The sequence below is a fragment of the Histomonas meleagridis genome (genome assembly GCF_020186115.1).
Source record: "Histomonas meleagridis strain 2922-C6/04-10x chromosome Unknown contig_51, whole genome shotgun sequence".
In the NCBI taxonomy this organism is placed as follows: Eukaryota; Parabasalia; order Tritrichomonadida; family Dientamoebidae; genus Histomonas; species Histomonas meleagridis.
Window position 1 is genome coordinate 359,879 of NW_027150894.1, and position 22,217 is coordinate 382,095.

At 25.6% G+C, this 22,217-nt stretch overlaps 3 protein-coding genes across 3 annotated transcripts; 1 reads left to right on the forward strand and 2 right to left on the reverse strand.

The window, feature by feature from the left end:
• Positions 1 to 13,227: 13,227 nt before the first annotated feature.
• On the reverse strand, positions 13,228 to 13,851 carry GO595_007043 (Proteasome subunit beta type-3; the record flags this gene model as incomplete). The annotated part of the gene is made up of 1 exon (XM_067920464.1): positions 13,228 to 13,851. The coding sequence occupies one exon, from the start codon at positions 13,849 to 13,851 to the stop codon at positions 13,228 to 13,230; it is 624 nt and encodes a 207-aa protein (XP_067772562.1).
• A 355-nt stretch (positions 13,852 to 14,206) lies between these two features.
• GO595_007044 (Calreticulin family protein) lies at positions 14,207 to 15,445 on the forward strand (the record flags this gene model as incomplete). Its single annotated transcript, XM_067920465.1, has 1 exon — positions 14,207 to 15,445. One exon carries the CDS (start codon positions 14,207 to 14,209, stop codon positions 15,443 to 15,445), a length of 1,239 nt encoding a protein of 412 aa, XP_067772563.1.
• Positions 15,446 to 15,451: 6 nt separating this feature from the next.
• Positions 15,452 to 15,910, reverse strand: GO595_007045 (uncharacterized protein; the record flags this gene model as incomplete). The annotated part of the gene is made up of 1 exon (XM_067920466.1): positions 15,452 to 15,910. The coding sequence occupies one exon, from the start codon at positions 15,908 to 15,910 to the stop codon at positions 15,452 to 15,454; it is 459 nt and encodes a 152-aa protein (XP_067772564.1).
• Between the last annotated feature and the right edge of the window lie 6,307 nt (positions 15,911 to 22,217).

The window sequence follows — 22,217 nt, forward strand, 5'->3', positions numbered from 1 at the left end:
TAAAATATTCTTTTTTTAAATGATATGAAATTGTCCTTTCTGAAATACCTTGAAATCCTGTTAAACAATAACTAATATCAAAAATATTTTCATTTTTATTATTCTTTAATATTAATTTACCTAATGATGTAATAATAATTAAAATATTATTGAATGTCGTTCGAAGAAATATTGGCTTCGATTTTATTTCAATTTGTAATGTCGGTGTAAATAAAGATAAAATAAAATTAATCGTAGAAAAATTAATTTTCATTGGATGTGGATTCTTAAAGATTTGATTTGGAATAGTACCAAAACTTTTTACTAAATTGTTGATATAAAATTAACTTTTCTGGATCTTCTATTACTTGTTTAGTCATATTCGTAGGGATATGTATAAGGATGAAATGTATTATTAGCTAAAATTGCTTCTTTCCCATTTTGTTTATATCCAAATATTAAATCAATCCATTTAGGTAAATTTAAACTTACATAATCACTTTCTAATGCTGCTCGATGTTTCTCAATGAAATCATACGCATTTTTACTCCATGGTGGTAATATAACATCATTAATTTTACTTCCATCTGATTTGATTCCTAAATCAAAATTATCTGAATTAATTAAAAATCGTGGGGTACTATAAAAATTCTGGTATTAATTCTCGATAATCTGTTAAATCTGGTGATGTAATAGATTCCCATAAATGAGGAATTGATGAAAAAAATTCGACTTGATTTATCAAATTTATTATCTTGCATTTTAATATTAATACTTGTAAATGGTTCTAATCGTATTAAATAATATGATACAAAAATATGAATTAGAATAATGAACTTTATATAAAAATTTGTTTTCTTCATCCATTTCTGTAATTAATTCCTTTAAATGTTCTAATCGATCTTCATTTAATGCTCCAATAGGTTTACTTAAATCTCGATAAACATTCGGATCATTTAAATCAATAGTTTCACTCGTATAATCTTTTAATACCCATGGAAAAACTGGATATTGTGTTAAATCATTAAAACTTCGTCCTGAAAATAAATTAATTATGATTAAATATTTATAATTAGAAATTTCTCCATTAACCCATTTTTCAGTAATTTTTTCTTGTTCTAATAATGATGAATTCGATGTTTGTAAATATTTTAAATTAGGTAATTTTAATTTTTTAAGAATTTTAATAACTGTTTCCTTAATATTTTGATTCGGAAATATTATTAAATAACTTTTTTGTGTAGTTAAAAAAAATTCTAAACCACATGGAATATGATATTGATTTCTTTGTAAAACCATATATAAATCTTTAAGTTTAATTTCTATTAATCGATGTTTAATATTATTATTAATATTATCTGGTGTGAAAAAAACTTGATTCTTATTAAGATAAAATGTACCTTGAAATGAATTATTTAATTTAATATGTTGTGCTGGTGAAGCAAATGAATATGTATATGTATCTTCTTTAGAATCATCAATATTTATGTCATTTTCATTATTATTATTATTATTATTATTACTATTATCTTCAATAGTTGTAGTCTCTGTTGAATTAGTTGTCCCTGAATTTATTTGTTTAAATGATTGTAATCTTTGTAATGCTTCTGTTTGATCACGTGAATCACGTAATAATGATGCAATTTGATGTTGATCAAAATGTTTATTCGGTCGTAATATATTATGTCTCCAATCTAAATCTAATGTCGATGATAATTTCCAATGTTGTTCTTTATTAATATGAATATTTAATGAATAATTAATTTCTAATTCTTGTAATAAATCTTTATATATCTTTTGGATATATTCTTGATTATGTAAATTATATAAATGTTGTTGTTTAATGGTAGAAATTAAAATATTATTATATTTAGAAAAAATTGTTTTATTAAATATAAGTTCATTATTAAATAAATTATTTATCGTAGTACATATTTTTGTAAAGTTTTGCATCATTTGTGTTTGTAATGGAACTGTTAAAATAAATATCGATTGTAACCATTCACTTGATGTAATTCCATAAATTTCAGGAATAGGTTCTTCAATAACTTTTTGTTTAGGAAATCCATTGATTAAATCTAATATTAAAATTTCTATTTGTTTATATATTGTTGGATTTTTACAACCAATAGGATATAAATACATTAATATTATTGATAAACATTCAATTATAATATCATAATTATTAATTAATAATAAATGTGATTTATATAATGGTAAAAATTGATTAATATATTTCGAATCAATTCTAAATATATTACCCATTAAAAATGTTAAAGCTGAAAATAAATTGATATTATTCTTTTGAATATTAATTTGTTTATCATATAATGAAGAATTAATCGTTTTCAAACTAAATATTAATAATTTAATTGATAATTCAATATCATCCCATGTACCATTTGATGTTCGTAATGATAATGAAAAGAATATATCAAAATTCGTATTATTATTATTAAATATATCATTAATAAATTCTAATAAAGTAAAATCACTATCAAATCGTTTAACTAAAAATATTCGATTTTGAATACCATGTCTTTGATATAAATCATTATTTTGATAATTTTGATCATAATTTGGTATAAAGAATAAATAATTAAATATTTCAGGAAATACATTCATAAATATATTTTCATCTTTAATTTCAGTATTATCTAATAACTTCAAAAAAATCATTTTTAAGTAACTTACTGTTTCTAATTGTTTTTTATATTGTATTATATGTAAAAATGAAATTGTATTTTGCAATAAATTAATTTTTTGTTTTATTACTATATAACTAACAATATGTGAAAATATATCAATTAAAGTTTTATTATGTAAAGCTATTGAAGGTTTTGAAGATTGTGTATATATATAAAATATATATAAATGCCATAAAGAATTAATTAATTGATCCAATGATTTTTGTATCAAAATAAATGAAAGAAAATTATTCAAAAATTCCATACATTTATCACTAAAATGATTTGAAATAAATGCTATTAATTGTAATAATCCATAAGAAAGTTCAGGATTACTAAATAATAATTGTGTTGATTCATCCCAAATTTTGATAGTTTCATTTTCATAATTATAAAATTTAATATATAAACTAATTGCTATATCTAAAGGATAAGGTATAGTTTGTAATTGATTCTTTTGATATAAGTTTTGTGATAATATTATGAATCTTAATCCATAACAACGAATTTCTTCATTAGGATCAGAAGATAAATTAATTAATGCTAAGTAATAATTTTGATGTAATAATATATTTCGACTATCAAAGATTTTTTGTTCAATTAATTTATACATTAATTCTAATGATTCTAATCGAATTTCAATTTTCGTATTATTTAAACAATTTTGAAATAGATAATTCATATTAGATAAAGAAAATTTCTTTTTAACATATAATAATAAAAACTCATATAATATTTTACGTGATTCACTTGATTTAATACTAATAATGAAATTAAACAAAAAGATAAATCCTAAATTTTGTAATAAATTAACAGATGTATTATTTTGTAATAATTTTTTATATATTTTCTCAACTAATATTTGTATTGTTAATTTTTGATGATTTTTCCATATGTTAATATTAAAGAATATATATTCTAAAATTTCATTCTTATGTGAAACATCAATTAATGAATCATATAAAGTATTTAATGAATCGAAAAATGTTAATGAGAAATTATTACGATTAACTTTAGTTAATTGATAAGCTAATAATTTAGCGCAATCATTCGAAAAGAATAAATTTTGGAATTCTTCAGAATAACTTATTAAACCAGTGAAAAGTGATATTAATGTATTAAAGAATGAAGCATTATCTGTTTCTGCTACCATAGTTAATACTGGCATATCAACTTGTTCGAACAAAGGTATTAATAATTGAAATCCACTCATGTTAAATACATTTCCAATAAAATTACAAGAATATGGTACTATATCACCTTCAACTAATGCTGGATTCTTAAATTTTTGAGAATAATTTAAACAGATATTATTTTGTGTCATTCTTGAATTATATAATAAAACTAAAGAATTTTCTAAATCATTTTCTTTGGAAAATAATGTATTAGGTAATGATGGGAATAATTTACTATTAGATGATATAAATGAATAAAAATAATCTAATGGTAAATTAGTTATATCTTTTTGTAAATTAGGTTTGATAAATTGATTAAATAAATAGATTACACTAATATTACATGTTAATGAATTACCATTTTGAAATCCTCGTGCAATATAAAAACATTTTATTGTATCAGCTCTAAAATTATTTGCGGATAATTTATCAAGTAATTGTCCATCAACAAATATCTTAAATTCATTGTTATGATATGCTAATGTAAAGAAATACCATTTACCTGAATCTGATGAAAAGTTTATATCATGAACATTTTTTTTGGATTTTTTATTTGTTTGAATTTCATATGATATTATATTATTCTTTAATATGATTTCAATCATTGTATCATTAGCTGTTTGGAATGATAATAATCGAGGTTCATTACTATAAAATCGTATTGTGTTATCTAAATAAAATCGTATCATTAATGTCCATGATTTATTTGGTGTAGAAAATGGATTCGTAGTTTTCATTCCTGTATTTAATCCACTAAAATGGATAAATGATGAAGGTAATGAAGATTTATTATGTAATACATTTTGGAAACATGTTAATAAATTATAAGTCCACCAAACTCGATGACCTTGATAAGGTTTTAATAAATCAAATGACTTTAAAAATGTCTTTGGCATAAACAAAAATGATGTTGTTCTTTTAATAATATCCATTGTTTTAACAATTGAAGTAATTTTATTACCTTCTTCAAAGATAGATAAATCTGGATAATTACGTATATAATCTAATAAAATAATCAAAAAATTCGATTGACAAATATGTAAACAATTTGAAAATGATTGTTCACATATAGATAATATAAATTGGATAATTATCGAATGTTGTGGTAAATGACATGTAGAAGAATGTAAAAATGATAAAGCTTTCGGAAATTGTATTTCAATTAAATCTGGTAATGACTTTAAATATATATCTTTTTCAAATACTATTCTTAAAATTATATCTATAATATTATCATCAAATGTTAATTGTGATAATAACTTTGAAAATTGATCAAAATATCGATTAGGTTTACAATACATAAATCGTTGACCCTTTAAACATTTAAATGTTAATGTAGAAATCCATAAAATTATATTTTGGATAATTCGAATTGAATTTTGACCAATTTTATCAATTAATGTTTGTGCTTTTTCTATTACAAATGGAAAAACATTCAGTTTTTCTATTTGTTCAATCATTGTTAATTGATATTGTGTAGATTTTAATATATAAAATAACTTTTCAACTAATTTAATCCAACGTTCATCTTCAAGATTATTAATAGATTCATTAATAACATCTTTGAAATAATTAAAGAATGGTTCATATTGTGTAGTATTAACAAAAGTAATTTCTTGGATATCAATATTCTTAACAAAGAATGAATTAATTAATATCGTAGTAACAATTTCTGTTGTTTCTTCTTCAAAGATTAAATGAAACATAAATCCAATGAAATATTTCGATGATGATAATACATAATTTGCAATAACATTATTCTTTAAACTTAAATGTCCCAATAAAAAGTTTTGTCTAATTTCAGAAATTTGTCTTTTCTCTTCAACATCATTTGTTAAGATATGAACTCTTTGTAATTTATATTGATAATTATATATAAATTCTAAAAATGGTAATGTTACCATTGCTTCAAAAAATTGTGGATTAGTAATAGTTAATAAAGAATTATACAATTTCGATATTAAATAACCAAATTCGAGACCAGTTCCATTAAAAAATTGTAAAAATGTTTTTAATATATAATATGAATCACTTGAATTTGCAACTTTTAATGATAAATACATTAAATAAAATATTGACGCACGTAATTTATCATAAAAATCATTTGTTGTCGAATTAAATACTGATGTTTGGAAAATCGATTCCCAAAATTTCTCTTTTGTTAATAATGGATTAATAATTGATTTTTCATAATATATTAAAAATGATAAAATCGTATATAAAAGTGATAAATTCGATTCATTAATATCATTTTTAAATGACATAAAAAGTTGTATAACTTTCGATGGTACCGAAGAACTTAATACACCTTCAGCAAGTTTTTGTGTTGTAGATAATAAACGATGTGAAAACTTATTAACAAATATAACTTCGCTTTGATCTAATTGCTTATAAGTTAAATCATTTGTTAATACACGTTCAAATGTTTTGTTCTTTATCCAATCAAATTTCGGATATTTAATTTCATCATTTTCATCAAATTTAATTGTGTTAATTTTAGGTAATTCATTTTGTTGTTGTTTTGTTAAAAATGGATAATTCTTATTATACCATAAAATTACTTTAATATAACATTGTGATAAATAATTTTCGGGTACTATATCTGTGATTTTACATACTGATATACAATACCTAAATAAATAATCAGATAAAAATGATAAATAATCAAAATAATTCGGTTCAACATTTTCTGCTGTCGCTAAGTCAATAACCATTCGATAGATGGATGTAATAAATGGTAATATAATATCATTCTTAAATTTCTCTGAATAATCAGGTGGAATCTTATCAAATACTTGCGCAGCTTTACATGATATCGTAAATTCTGTTTGCGTATGATCAGGAACTTTCGATATAGCCGAAAAATATTTTAAATATGCAACTAAGTATTGATACGCTTCATAAAAGTCATCAAAGGTTTCGATACCTATGTTTAATAATGAATTTACTGTCATGTTAGTAAAGTTACGTATGGATTGTTTCATCGTTGGAGAATATGTCTTGAAATTTAAGTTTTGGAATATTTTGGTTGTAAGAAAACTATATACACTCTTCATTGGGATAAAGGCTTCAATGGAATATTCAATAGGTAATGCAAAAGAAACTTGAAAGGCTGCAATAGTATCACTAAATGATTTAACATTCTCATCATTATCAAGTGCTAATTGAAAGATCTTTTGAAATGATAAGCTAATGGCTATAAGAAACTTGAACAATGTAGGAATAAGTGGGTCAAATGCATGAGGATCATCTTTAAGAAGATTAAGATTATTGACTAAAAGAACTGCAAGTTGGAAATAAGCTGGATTAGGAATTAAACCTAAGCTAAGCTTTTCTTTGATGGTGGAAATATCAAATTTTTTCCCCTGGAATGGTTTGGTTGAATAATGTTGATCTGGAATTTCGGGAAAAATTGTGTCAAATCCTTGAACCCCCTTTAAATCAAGATTTTTAGGCTTAGCCTTTTTGAACCAATGCTTAATCATGTCATCAATGGTTTCTCTTCTGGAATTTGACTTCTTCATCATTTTGTCTGAAAAAAAACCGCAGTTCTAAAAACACTTTTTCGGTTTAACCTAAAAAAGTTTAGAAAAGCTCTACAATTTTACATCGCAACTTTTTTGTTAATGTTCAGAAAAATTCACTCAATTATCTTGACGAATTTGATGGTATCGGGTTTTGATAACTTTATTGATGATTGAAAAGTTCCGATAGACATTTGCCCAAATACAAATATCATATGACGATTCGGAATTCAATGATAAAAAAATTGGGTACCTAAACGACCCCTTCGTGCACAAAATAATCTGATTCAAAGGGAATCAAAAACAATTTACATCATGGACTCAGCTTACATTACAAAAAGTTATTGAAGAACCTATTCCTGAAATTTATGGAATTACATCAAGTGAATGGTTACAATCGATATTTATTTTAACAGTTCCATTACAAACACAAATGATGCAAAACTTTACAAAAATATGTACTACGATAAATAATTTATTTAATAATGAACTTATATTTAATAAAACAATTTTTTCTAAATATAATAATATTTTAATTTCTACCATTAAACAACAACATTTATATAATTTGCATAATCAAGAATATATCCAAAAGATATATAAAGATTTATTACAAAGAATTAGAAATTAATTATTCATTAAATATTCATATTAATAAAGAACAACATTGGAAATTATCATCGACATTAGATTTAGATTGGAGACATAATATATTACGACCGAATAAACATTTTGATCAACATCAAATTGCATCATTATTACGTGATTCACGTGATCAAACAGAAGCATTACAAAGATTACAATCATTTAAACAATTAAATTCAGGGACAACTAATTCAACAGAGACTACAACTATTGAAGATAATAATAGTAATAATAATAATAATGAAAATGACATAAATATTGATGATTCTAAAGAAGATACATATACATATTCATTTGCTTCACCAGCACAACATATTAAATTAAATAATTCATTTCAAGGTACATTTTATCTTAATAAGAATCAAGTTTTTTTTCACACCAGATAATATTAATAATAATATTAAACATCGATTAATAGAAATTAAACTTAAAGATTTATATATGGTTTTACAAAGAAATCAATATCATATTCCATGTGGTTTAGAATTTTTTTTAACTACACAAAAAAGTTATTTAATAATATTTCCGAATCAAAATATTAAGGAAACAGTTATTAAAATTCTTAAAAAATTAAAATTACCTAATTTAAAATATTTACAAACATCGAATTCATCATTATTAGAACAAGAAAAAATTACTGAAAAATGGGTTAATGGAGAAATTTCTAATTATAAATATTTAATCATAATTAATTTATTTTCAGGACGAAGTTTTTAATGATTTAACACAATATCCAGTTTTTCCATGGGTATTAAAAGATTATACGAGTGAAACTATTGATTTAAATGATCCGAATGTTTATCGAGATTTAAGTAAACCTATTGGAGCATTAAATGAAGATCGATTAGAACATTTAAAGGAATTAATTACAGAAATGGATGAAGAAAACAAATTTTTTATATAAAGTTCATTATTCTAATTCATATTTTGTATCATATTATTTAATACGATTAGAACCATTTACAAGTATTAATATTAAAATGCAAGATAATAAATTTGATAAATCAAGTCGAATTTTTTCATCAATTCCTCATTTATGGGAATCTATTACATCACCAGATTTAACAGATTATCGAGAATTAATACCAGAATTTTATAGTACCCCACGATTTTTAATTAATTCAGATAATTTTGATTTAGGAATCAAATCAGATGGAAGTAAAATTAATGATGTTATATTACCACCATGGAGTAAAAATGCGTATGATTTCATTGAGAAACATCGAGCAGCATTAGAAAGTGATTATGTAAGTTTAAATTTACCTAAATGGATTGATTTAATATTTGGATATAAACAAAATGGGAAAGAAGCAATTTTAGCTAATAATACATTTCATCCTTATACATATCCTACGAATATGACTAAACAAGTAATAGAAGATCCAGAAAAGTTAATTTTATATCAACAATTTAGTAAAAGTTTTGGTACTATTCCAAATCAAATCTTTAAGAATCCACATCCAATGAAAATTAATTTTTCTACGATTAATTTTATTTTATCTTTATTTACACCGACATTACAAATTGAAATAAAAATCGAAGCCAATATTTCTTCGAACGACATTCAATAATATTTTAATTATTATTACATCATTAGGTAAATTAATATTAAAGAATAATAAAAATGAAAATATTTTTGATATTAGTTATTGTTTAACAGGATTTCAAGGTATTTCAGAAAGGACAATTTCATATCATTTAAAAAAGAATATTTTAATTATATCAACATGTAATGATTGTACATTTCATATGTTTCAAATTGATATTAATAATTTAACTATTAAATTAATTAATTCACAACGACAATATTCATTAATAAATTCATTAAAAGTTACGAGTACGAATGATTTTGTTACCGCTTCACGAAATTATTCTATTATTAAATGGAATTTTACACAACCAGCGACAATGAAATTCCAAATTAGTGCACATCCAGCGACGATTATTGATTTTTGATATCGGTATTGTAAGTAATGCATTAATTTGTGGTTATAAATCACGACAAATTTCATCATTTAATTTCTTAAATGGTTCTTATCAATATAGTTATTCATTAGATTATAATATTTTAATGTTAAAAATTAGTGCATCGCCTTGTATATTGATATGTTGTGAAATTATTAAAAATAAAATTTTTAAAAAATATTTTCATATGGAATGGATTTAAATAAAATTGAAGAATTGGAAATTCAAAGTCCGAAAAATACAATGGTGCGAAATGATTATTGCACATAAGGATTACGTGTTGGCAGTGTCCGACTTAAATAACAAGTTGACATTGTTAAGTTTGCCGTGTTTGAGGATTTTAAGGACTTTCGAGTTACAGGACGCAGTCGTAACGATGTACTTCGACTCAAGAACAAATGTTTTGTATTATGGGACTGAAAATAATAAGGTGTACTCAATAGACTTCCATTAAACTTTAAGAATAAATAATACTATGAATAATAATTAATTTTTTGTTGTTATGAATTTTTCATCATTTTTTTCACAAAAATTATCATCAAATTATATGAAAATCATACAATGAAATATGATATAAAATATTCGATTTATCAAATTTAATGCATTAATAATAATATATGATAACAAAATGAATTTAGGAAATGTTTATTTCAATATTTAAATATTTCCTCTTTTATCCTTGTGAATCTTTTAATTTTATTATGTCGTCACATTTATGATGTTGAATTTTGTCTGCAAATAATCGAATAATTTCTGCATTTTTCTTTTCTGATGCTATCATAAGCGCTGTTTTATATGTTTATAAGTAATTCCAAATGTTTATATGAAATGTCATATTTTTTAAAAATATTTTAAATAAAACAAAAAAATATTTTTAGCATCGATATCAATATTCTCTTGTTCAAGAAGTGATTTAACTATTTCTGTATGACCATTTGAAGATGCTATAATAAGTACTGTATTAAATAATTTAAATAATTTCCAAATATTATTTTGAAAGATTAAATTATTAAAATAATCATTAAATAAAATAAATAAATATCTTTAGCATTAATATCAATTCCTTTTTGTTTAAGAAGAACTTTTGTAACTTCAGAATGACCTTTGCGTGTTGCCCAATGAAGTGCTGTTTCATTAATTTTATATAAATTCCAAAAAAAAATATTAAACGTTAAATCTTCATGAGAAACATATTTACCATTAATATCAAATATTTTTTGTGCGATTTGCCATTCAATAAATGATACAAATTCTTTTTGGTGTTGAGGAAGCATCTGGTTTTTAATATATTTGACATTTTTATATTCGGCATTTTTTATTGGCATTTTTTTTCTTCAACAGTTGGATCACTCGCCGATCTTAACTAACTGAATCGCATCGAAAATTTTTTTCAGATAAACCACAGAATGTTAGCAGCAATGTTGTTGTGTAAGTAACGGCCACGGATTTTGCGACGTCGCTCTGAACCAAATCTATACTATAAATCATTAAGCCTATATTCAAACATTGTACTCAGATTTGCTTTATTGATGGTAAAAGATTTTAAACACTTTATTTTATTTACAAAATATTATTAACAATCTGAAAATATTTTTGGGCCAAGCAAACGCTAAAAAGTCAGAATAAAGCATTGATTTATATTGTATTTGTAAGTCCAAATGTTGCTGAAATTAACGGTCAATAAACGATCGCCAATTTTCAAAACTTTATTGATTCAAAAAGTCGAATATGTCAAAATATTTTGAGGTGGCTGTTATTATTTTTAACTTATCTATCGTGTTTGAATCAAGTAAAGTATTTAATTTCATTGGTCATCTACAAGAAAGTGACATTGAAACAAACTGAGTAAGGAGATAAAAATTCCAAAATTAACAAATGAACAAATTTAGTATATCAAAAATAATAACAAATGACGTGGGGTGCTGGTATATTTGATAGGTATGGAGCGACTTCGAGTAAAATTTTAAAGAGATTCAAAGTGACAAATCCACATATTGACAAATAGATAAAGTTGCTAAAAAACAAGAACAATTCTTGGTTGAATATAAACCGGTTCAAATAATTCGACATTACGATAGATTGAAAATTGACATGAATTTTTGTATTCTTGTCAAAATTGACAATGAGATTAATGTCGAAATAGTTTCTAAAATCTCTTTTATGTTTTTGTTTATTTACCAATATATTTCATGTAACGTTTTAGTTCTTTAAGGAGGTAATTATCTTGTCTTCTTCTTAATGAGATAATCATCTTGTCTTCTGTAATTTTTGGTTTAGCACCTCTTCTTTATATATTTATATTTACTGGTAATGGTATTTTACCAGTTTCATTGTATTCATTTATTACTCTTCATACCCTAAGGCTACACACATGTAGGATTTGAGTTATTTGTTGGTGCGTACAACCATTTTGATAAAGATCAACAATTAATTTTTCGACCATTTTTTTTAATGAACGGTCTCAATTCAAAATATTCAATGACTTGACTCAATGTCGAATTATTTGAACAAGTTTATAATTTTTAAATTATTAGAAGCAGAAGAAGAATTATGATCATTTTAAAAAGGCAGTTACATAAATATAAAAAGAATAAAGTTTTTAGATTATTAAGGTCAAAAGAAGATAATCAGATTTAGTGTGTAGATAAAATGCTTGACCAATTTTCGTTTGACTATTAATTTATAATACATCCGGTAGGAATGGTTTTAAGAAATCTTTCGACTTATATATGGGTTATTGACCTTTGAATTCGTGGAGTGCCCCAGCATCTGAATTTGTTCAAAAAGCTCTATCGTATTTCTATCATAAAAGTGATATCAATGTAAGAGAATTGAATAGTTTACATCGAATATAAAGTATTGAAGAAGATCAAAAATATTTTGACGTCAAATATGTAAACTATGCAAAAATTGGTAACCGTTTATTGACCGTTAATTTCAGCTTACTTAACTGGTGGAAAAAAATCGGCAGTATCGGTTCCACTTTTTGAACGAAATTCTATTAAAGTATTTTTCGATCTGAAAATAAAGTCCTTTTACCACGTACTCTCCTTCCTTGTTTCAAGGCCATGTAAATGTGATACAGTGCAATGCATTATTGATATTTGGGCATATGGATTTTTGGCAACAACAATTTCACAGTTTCATTATTCGTTCAATCACTTAGAGATTAGATCTGATGAAAGTTTTTTGCCTTCTTAAAGACAATCTCAATTGAGTAAACATAAAATTATTACCAAAGAAATGAATTGTTTAATCCATACGTGTTTTGATTTCTTTCGTAATTATCTGTTCTGGTGTTACAATATAAACAATTCCACCCCAACCACTGAGTCCATCGCGTTCGATAGCTGATATCAAACATGTTGAAATTGTTTTAAATAACTCATCAGGATTCATTCCTGGCCTCCATAGACTTTCACAAATACCATACAATGAATCACTTGATGTTCCTGCAACAGCAAAATCATTCGGTTCTGTCATAGCACCAATACTATCTGATGTCGCAAGAATTGGATTATTTGTACCTGGTTCAAGTCCAGCTATAATTGGTTGAACGAAATATGGACCAAATCGATGTTTGTAAAGAAGTGACTTAACAAGATTTATGAAACGTTTTGGATCCAAAGGACGTTCTTCACGTAATTCAAGAAGATTTACTTCATGTCTAAGTTTCTCATGAACTGTATCGGCATCAGTCATAAGACCACTTAAACCAATAAATATTGAATCATTTATTTGAAATATTTTCTTACAATTTATCGATACTGTTTGCATTTGTGCGCCAAGTCGTTTGTCTGATGCAATGGCAACACAATGATCTCCAATCATTGCAACCATTGTTGATCCATTTTGTGAATCAATTGATCCAGACATTAGGATTTATGATTGACAGACTTTGTTTGGCCAACTTTCAAATGACCCATTAAAATACACTCAAAGGAATACTTAAACATATATTATTATACACTATTTTTTTAAGTCATCAGAAAAATATAAAAATTTCCAAATTCGGATAAAATTATTAAAATTTAATTTTCTAAAATCACTTTTCGTTTTATACTCAAACAAAACTACATTCAGAAACAAACATTTTGCGACCAAATAAAAAACATATTATGAAAAGAAATAAGTAAAAAAAAAATTATGAAAAAAAATTATTTGTCACTTTTCAATAATGAATTATTTTCTCATTCAAAAATATATGGCGCAAAGTGACATAAAACTTATTATGTTCTGTTTCTTCCTGATATCAGTTCATTCAACAGTTTATCTGGAAGAACGTTTCGGCCCTGGATGGGAAACACGTTGGAAGAAGCCAACGCATGTACGAAAAGGCGTTCAATTAGGCCGTGTTCGCGTCACATCAGGAAGTTTCTGGGGCGATGAGAAAAAGCAACGCGGACTCGAGACAATGGACAGTAAACGGAATTATCTTCTCTACACAAATCTCACGCACAGAATGGACACAAGAGATAAAGATTTGATTATTCAATACACAGTTCGCCTTCCTTATTATGTTGATTGCTCTGGCCAATACATCAAAATATTGTCATCTGATGTTGATCCAACACATTTTTCTAATGAGACGGATTATTTGATAATGTTTGGACCGGATATTTGTGGCGCAACATTTAGAAGAACACATTTTATTATCACACACAAAGGGAAAAAATATGAAACAACACGACATGTTAATTGTATCAAAGATCATCTTACACATTCATATACATTAATCATTCGTAAGAATAATACAATCGAAGTACGAATTGATGGGGAAATCGTTGATAATGGAACACTTGAAGAACGATTCCAAATTCCATCTGCTGATTTAATACCAGATCCAAATGATATTAAACCTAATGATTGGGACGACGATGAATGGATCATTGATCCTAATGATAAGAAACCCGATAATTGGGTTGATGAAGAATTTATTGCAGATCCAGATGCATTCAAACCTCAATCATGGGATGATTCAATTGTTTGGGCACCGCCAATGATACGTAATCCACGTTATCGAGGTGAATGGTCACCACGAATCATTAAGAACCCAAATTATAAAGGCGTTTGGACACCGAAAATGATCAATGAAAGTGTAGAAAAGGATCCAACGTTTGGACATTTCTCATCAATTGGTTATCTCGGACTTGAGTTCTTTCATAATGCGCCAGGTTCCATTTTTAATAATTTCTTAATTACAGATAATGAAACATATGCACGAGAAATGCTCGAAGATGTGTTCTTAAGTATTAGGGAAGCAGAAGTAAAAAACTTCGATGAACATAATAGGAAATTAAGCAAAGAAAGAGAATTAGAAAATATTAGAAGAGAAAATGAAAATCATAGAAATTATGACCCAGATCAAATTAGTGATTCATTAAGTGATGGTGATTACTTTAAAAAGAGAAGAGAAATGGCAAAGAACAAACGAAAACAAAGGAAGATTTCCCAATTTGATGATTTATAAACGGAGTTACCCGCCCATTTTTAATAAATCTAAATGTTGTTTTTCGGCTCTTAATAAATGGATTTCATTATCATCAAAATTTAGGATTTCTTCTGTAAGAGAATCAATTTCTTGTTTTAATTCATCATTCTCTTTCTTTAATTCTTCAATTTGGATTTCAAGTTCTTCATTAGACAAAAAAGTTGTTTCATTATTATTCATTAAATGTTCAGATAGTTCTTTGATTTGCTTAAGAAGTGAACCATTTTCAAGAGTTTTGGATGTTTGCAACTGTGATATTTCATCTATATCCAACGTTTGGACTTTAAAATGGGCTGATTGTAATGACGTTTGAAGATCTCTTTCCATATCGATCTGTCGCTCAAGTTCAGTTCTTTTCATCCATAATCTTCGAAATAACTCTTTACCCTTTTCAAGTGTTTCACTTACTATCACATGTTGTTCATTCGCGTTATCGACACTCATAAAATTAATTTGAACATCAAAAAATACATCAAACAACGGTTTTTTCCAATAATTTTCTTTTTTCTTATAATTTAATTAATTATGTTAATTAATATAGCAATAAACCTAATAACTCATTAATATCTTTTGTTTACAGGCAATAATATATAAAAAACAAAGTATGATAATTTATCAACAAATTTCGAAGAAAATATTTTGCATAAAAAAAATCTTCTTAGCATAATAAAGTAATAGTTAATGAATTTAATGTATTTTATCTAATTGGATGATTAATGATATCAAAAAAAAAATCAGAATGATAAAGAACAATATTTATAAACAAACTTAGTCAAAATTAATTCATTTTGAATGACATGGAACACACCGATTTGATTCTTTATACAATACTAAAAGTGCAAGGTCAAGTTCTTCTGGGTAATTCCTCTTTATGTTGTTGACCCATGCTTGTGTTAATTTTGGAAGAGGTCTCTGCCCATATAAATGTAATATGGATGCTGCAACTGAAACAATTGGATGTATGTTTAAGTAATTTTCATTTCTCAGAATTAAGCAGAGATCCCTCATAACAAAATTACAAATATTTTCTGTATTTTCTGAATTATCATTTTCAATGTCACGAAAAACTGGTTGTGTTGCATTAAAGTATTTGAAAGGAAGATCAATATCTGGGTTCCAGTTCACGATGTTTAGGAACATAATCTCGTAATGAACAATTTGCATTTTTTCTTCATCTGTTACAAATGGACAGTTATAATCTCTCGGTCCAAATGTTTGAATTATTTTTTCCCATCCAACTATTTTTTGGATTTCCAAAATGCTTTTGAAAATTTCTTGGAATATTAATGGTAACGATCGATAAGCATCTTCAATTTTGCATGACAAAAATACAGATGATACCATTAATACATATAAATGTGCAGGCTCTCTATCTATTTTTGCAAAGTATTTGTGTAAAAAAGTAAACGATTTTGCAATGCATGGAGAAATTGATAATTTCAAACCACGTCTTGCATAAGTTACAGCTGCCCATGCTATTTCTCTTTCCTCAGTAGTCCAGAGGTGTGGAGTATATTCTTTCATCTAAGTCACACTATGAAATGATATGTGCGATAAAATTTGAGCTGCATTAATTTACGTAAAGAATACAAAATGGTCGACTTTTTGAAAAGGATTAAGTCAAAACAAAAATTCTGATAAACATTTGGTCATCAATTAAAAAGTGAAATGAACGATTCTTTTTTTGATTTTTGAATAGTTTACAATTGACAATAAATTTGTGGAAAATATTCAATTCAATGTAAAATATAGAAATGCATAAACACTGTAAACTTTTAATACACTGAGTGAAAGGATCATTCCAAAACCATAAGATCAATTAATCAAAAAAGTAAATTGCATTGCTGTAAAAAAATTTTTATCGAATTAATGACAATTCGAATCATGAATTCATATATTAAAAATCAAAAAAAAATTTAAAACATTTTTTTTCATGACTCTTTCAAATGTAGTATAAATAAGTAGTCCTTGCTTGGCCAATTAATATGTAGATTATATTTATTCAGCCATAGCGGATGTTCACCATTGTGATCATTATTAATTACTCCTTTTTGCATCAGATTTTTTCATCCCACATAGCCATTATTTCAATAAATAACGATCGGATACGATTGTTATGCATTTAATTTCCCATTGAATTATCAGTCTACGATATGTCACGTAAAGCAGTCATTAAGCGCTGTTTACAAAGGATTGTGTGTATTTCTCGGTTATGCCACTTTACAAAAGAAGGTTAAAAAGTTTATTACTTTTCAGTCGTTGAGTATTCAAAATAAGCGCTTCCCTAACAAAAGAGATGGGCAAGTTCAAGGAAAAATTTCAATATCCTTCCTTACTTGCTGTAGCATTTAATTCTTGGACTGATCAAACATGTCCACAACTCGATTTTTCGACTTTTTTTTCTGTTAAGTTTAATCATAAATTGATCAAAAAAAGTTATATCTGGTCAAATCCTCTTATTTCATCCACACTTTTTTGTGGCACAACCACAGGGCAAATTGTTGCATATCAAATACATTCACAGAATAATGAAATATTAAATGTCATACCAATTTGCTTTATTTTTGGGCATGACTCAAAAGTAACGTCCATAACAAATTATACACATCTTTTATATGATCCATCCATTGCCTCTTTGTCAATAGATGGAACACTTTCAATTATATCTGTTCAAGATTTTACCATTATTTTAAATCATCAGAAATTATTTTCAGAGGGATCCGAGTTTTTATCATCGCATCAAACCAAGACTTCATTAATGATTGCTTCACAATCAATTGGCACAATAGAAATAGCAGATATCAAATCAGGAACTCTTCTTTCACGAATTTCTGGATTTTCTTCTCTTATTACATTTTTTAATGGCCATGGACAACTTCACTGTGCTTCATGTGCTGATGGAACAAATTCAGTTTTTTCATTTTTTGGGAATTCTGTTGTTTGTACATACTCATATTGCTTAAATACTGATTCATCTTTTTGCGATTCTATTTTATCCCCAGGCCTTGATTATATTCTTCAAGTTACGCCTGATAAATGGTTTATATATTACTCCGATGAAATTCTTTATCAAAAAGAAATTGAATTTGAATTTGATTTTTTTTCAGAAGGTCGATGGGTCAACGATACAACTTTTTATATCAAAACCGTTGGCGGTGTAATAGAAATTTGGGAGCTCCCAAATTTGGAAAGTATTCAATATTCAAAAACGAATATTTTTGATAGGATTACAACCAAAAGTTCATTTTTTAATGTTTATTCATTTGATGGTAATTCTAATAGAACAATTCGATCACAAGTAACTAAAGAAGGGATAAAAATTGATTTAACAAAAATAAATCCACCAAAAAAAATATTAACATTTAATGGTAAAATGAATCATCCAATATATATCACTAGTGAAGGATTTATAATTTATTCGCCTTCTAAGTCAATATTAAATTTTCATTCATCTAAAAATGAAAATGATATTATATGTGATTTATCAAAATGTTTTACAACTAAATATCGTTGTAAATGTGCAATTAGTAGTCATAATAACTTAATAAAACATGAAGCACGAATTGATATTAATGATAATGTTTATTTGGATGATTTTAATAAACCAATTGGAACACATAAAAATGCAAATTTATTATATTCGCCACCAAATGGTAAAATGTTTTTTTCTTTTGCTATTGATGGCTCAATTATTGCATGGAATAATCATAAGTTGGCAGAATTTCATGATTTATTTGAGCCAATCAAAAAAGCGAAATATAATTCGAAAAGAAAATGGATAATATTCATTGCAAATTATTCATTTTCATTAGTTGATACACGAAATTTAACTTCGATAATGGTTTTTTCTGAAATTAGTTATCCGATAACAGATATAATATATTATAAATCTTTGTTTTATTTGAAATGTGAATCTCCTTTTGTTTATGTGTATAATATTAAAGGTGAGTTAGTATCGATAAATCGGAATAAGGAAATCTTAAAAATGAAATACATTGACGATAAAGTCCCAATTAAAAAAGCTATGAGTGCGCCTGCTTTAGATAATCAACAATCATCATTAGAATATAAAGAACCAGTTTTTGCGCAAATACGAAACTTAATAATACCGAATTGTCAAACATTTGCGTTAATATTTGATGCTATGGATTTTTTTGATTCATTTGATTCCTTTGATAATTTACCGATTCGAACAAATCCATTATTTATACCATTAAAACTTTTATGGAAATTTCATATAGGAAAAGGAAAATTAGATATTTGTGATCAAGTTAATGTATTAGATACATTTACATATGCTATAGCCGGTGATAATTATACGGTAACATTACCATTATATAATAAAGAAGATGAAGAAGCATTAAACATTGCATTTTCGATATCGCCGAATCTTTCAGCTATTCAAGCAGTAATATCATCATCGACAGGACAATGCTTTTCTGAATCGAAGAATGATAATTCATTATCAATTATATCATTTATATCACAATCAGTTACATCGAAGTTATTAATCGAAGCTGTTTCACCATCGATTTTCATGTTAGCGAATTGGTTAATATCACCAAATGATTCAATGCGTGAAATAGTAATCGGATTAATTAAAATGTATTATAATTCTTTGACGTGTGAACAAGGATTAGAAATAATTAAAAACATCCAAAACTTGTTTAATGATTGGAGAATTATATTACCATTTGCATTAATTCATTGTAAGAAATTTAAGTTATCAAATGAATTCGGGTTAAAATGTTCTGAAAATTTGTTTCCTTTTTTATTCGAAAATTCCGAAATCATTGATTTATTATCTGAATCATATCAAAATTTTCGAGTTTATATTAATGATATAAACAAATTCTTCGAAGAAATGATTAATGGTATATCAAATGGTTATATATATGAACAACAAATTATACCTTTTGCAATAATATCACCAATCGAATTCTTCGATAAAATAATTTTAATTCCACAATATTTACATTTCATTGAAATGCTCTTTAAAAAATGGAATCCGAATGATCGAGATTTAATTCTCTTTTTCATTAATCATATTATAAGTGTGACACAAAAAAATTCACAAATTAATTTAAACGCAATTTTTAAAATTATCGAAGAAAAAATTCCATTTTTCACTTCCGCTAAAAAATTTGTTGTCTTCGGTGATAACTATGGTAATATAATTGTTTCGTCAACTGAAACTGCTTTGATAATTTGGAAAATCGAAATTTCGAAAGAACCAATTTCATTCGTTTCAGTTTCCCCAAATGGAAAACGATTTATTGTTATTTCCCCTGCTGAGAAAATGCTGACGTGGGTCGAATCAGCAATAATATTAAAGAATAAGGAGAAATTCGAATTGTCAAGTTCAATAAGATTCGAATTCGATGGAATACCAACAAATGCGGTGTGGAACGGAGATGATAAAGTTTCGTTGTTTTATAATGATAAATTAATACAAGAAATTTGCGCACAAAAAACTTCGATATTTCAGAAAATATTGAAAAATACTTTTAAAAATAATGTGTAATAAATATAATATATATAACGTTTTGATTTTTTTATGAAATTATTGTATGTTTGTTGTGTATCGAAATAAATTTTAATTTGTTAATTTATTAAATCTTTAATTTCATGTACATGTATTCAAATGATAAGAAATATTCATAACAGAAGCATAATATATTACATATATATGATATAGGATAAAATTGATTCACTTTCAACATAAAGATACATCATAATTATAGTAAATTTTTTCTGTAGGTTAACGATCATAATTCAAAAAAATCATTCCATAAATTATGTTAATCTCATTATTTAAACATTTGTCAAACCATTCAGTAGATATATAAAGTGCAAATGAAAACAAAGCAATAGGATTTTCAATGGCAAAATTCTGAATTATTCAATTAATTTATTAAAAAAATTTATTTGTAAACTATTTAAAATTAATTTCTGACCACTTTCGATTTTTTGTGAATTTAAACTTTTTGAATACACTTTTTGGTTACAAAGAAATGACCACTCCGTTTGACTTCATTTTGCCTTTTTAAAGTTAATGCCAAAAGAAGTATGCAGTGGCTTCTCTTTTTCTACCCTGATATGCAGTATTTTATATTGTTTAACAGTTATATTTTCACTTACTTCTGTATATTTTTCGATGATAGTAATTACTATTGTAACAATACCAATATTTGTTATTCTTATTTCTGATATCAGTGCGAGTTGTTTGACGCATAGTTTATATACAAATCAAGCATGGGGTAAGAAATTTGTTATTACTATTGTTAATGTTATTCTTCTTGGTCCTGTTATTGAATTATTTATATACATTGTAATAAAGATTGTTAAATCATTTTTTTCAAACATATGGTCAAAACTAAGTCCAACGAAAGCAATTGCAAAAGCAAATGAATATTTACAAGATCCTTCTGTTTCAAAATGTAATTTTTTCATTCAATGCAGTCTTTTTGGTCTTTATCATATTGGTGCTATAGTACTTATAATTTTAGATTTTATCAGACATTCTTTTACAACCGATATTATATACAAATCAACATATTTGTTATTCATCGGTTTGATTCCTCCTTTTATTGGTATCGTAAAAGTTTTTTTTCATGCTTGGAAAGTCTTTATTTATAGGAATATCAATAAAAAATATGAATATACAGCAATTGATAAATCATTATTAGAAGAAAGTAGTGAATTTGAAATTAATATAAAACAAAACAAAACAAAGTGTAAATGGTTTATT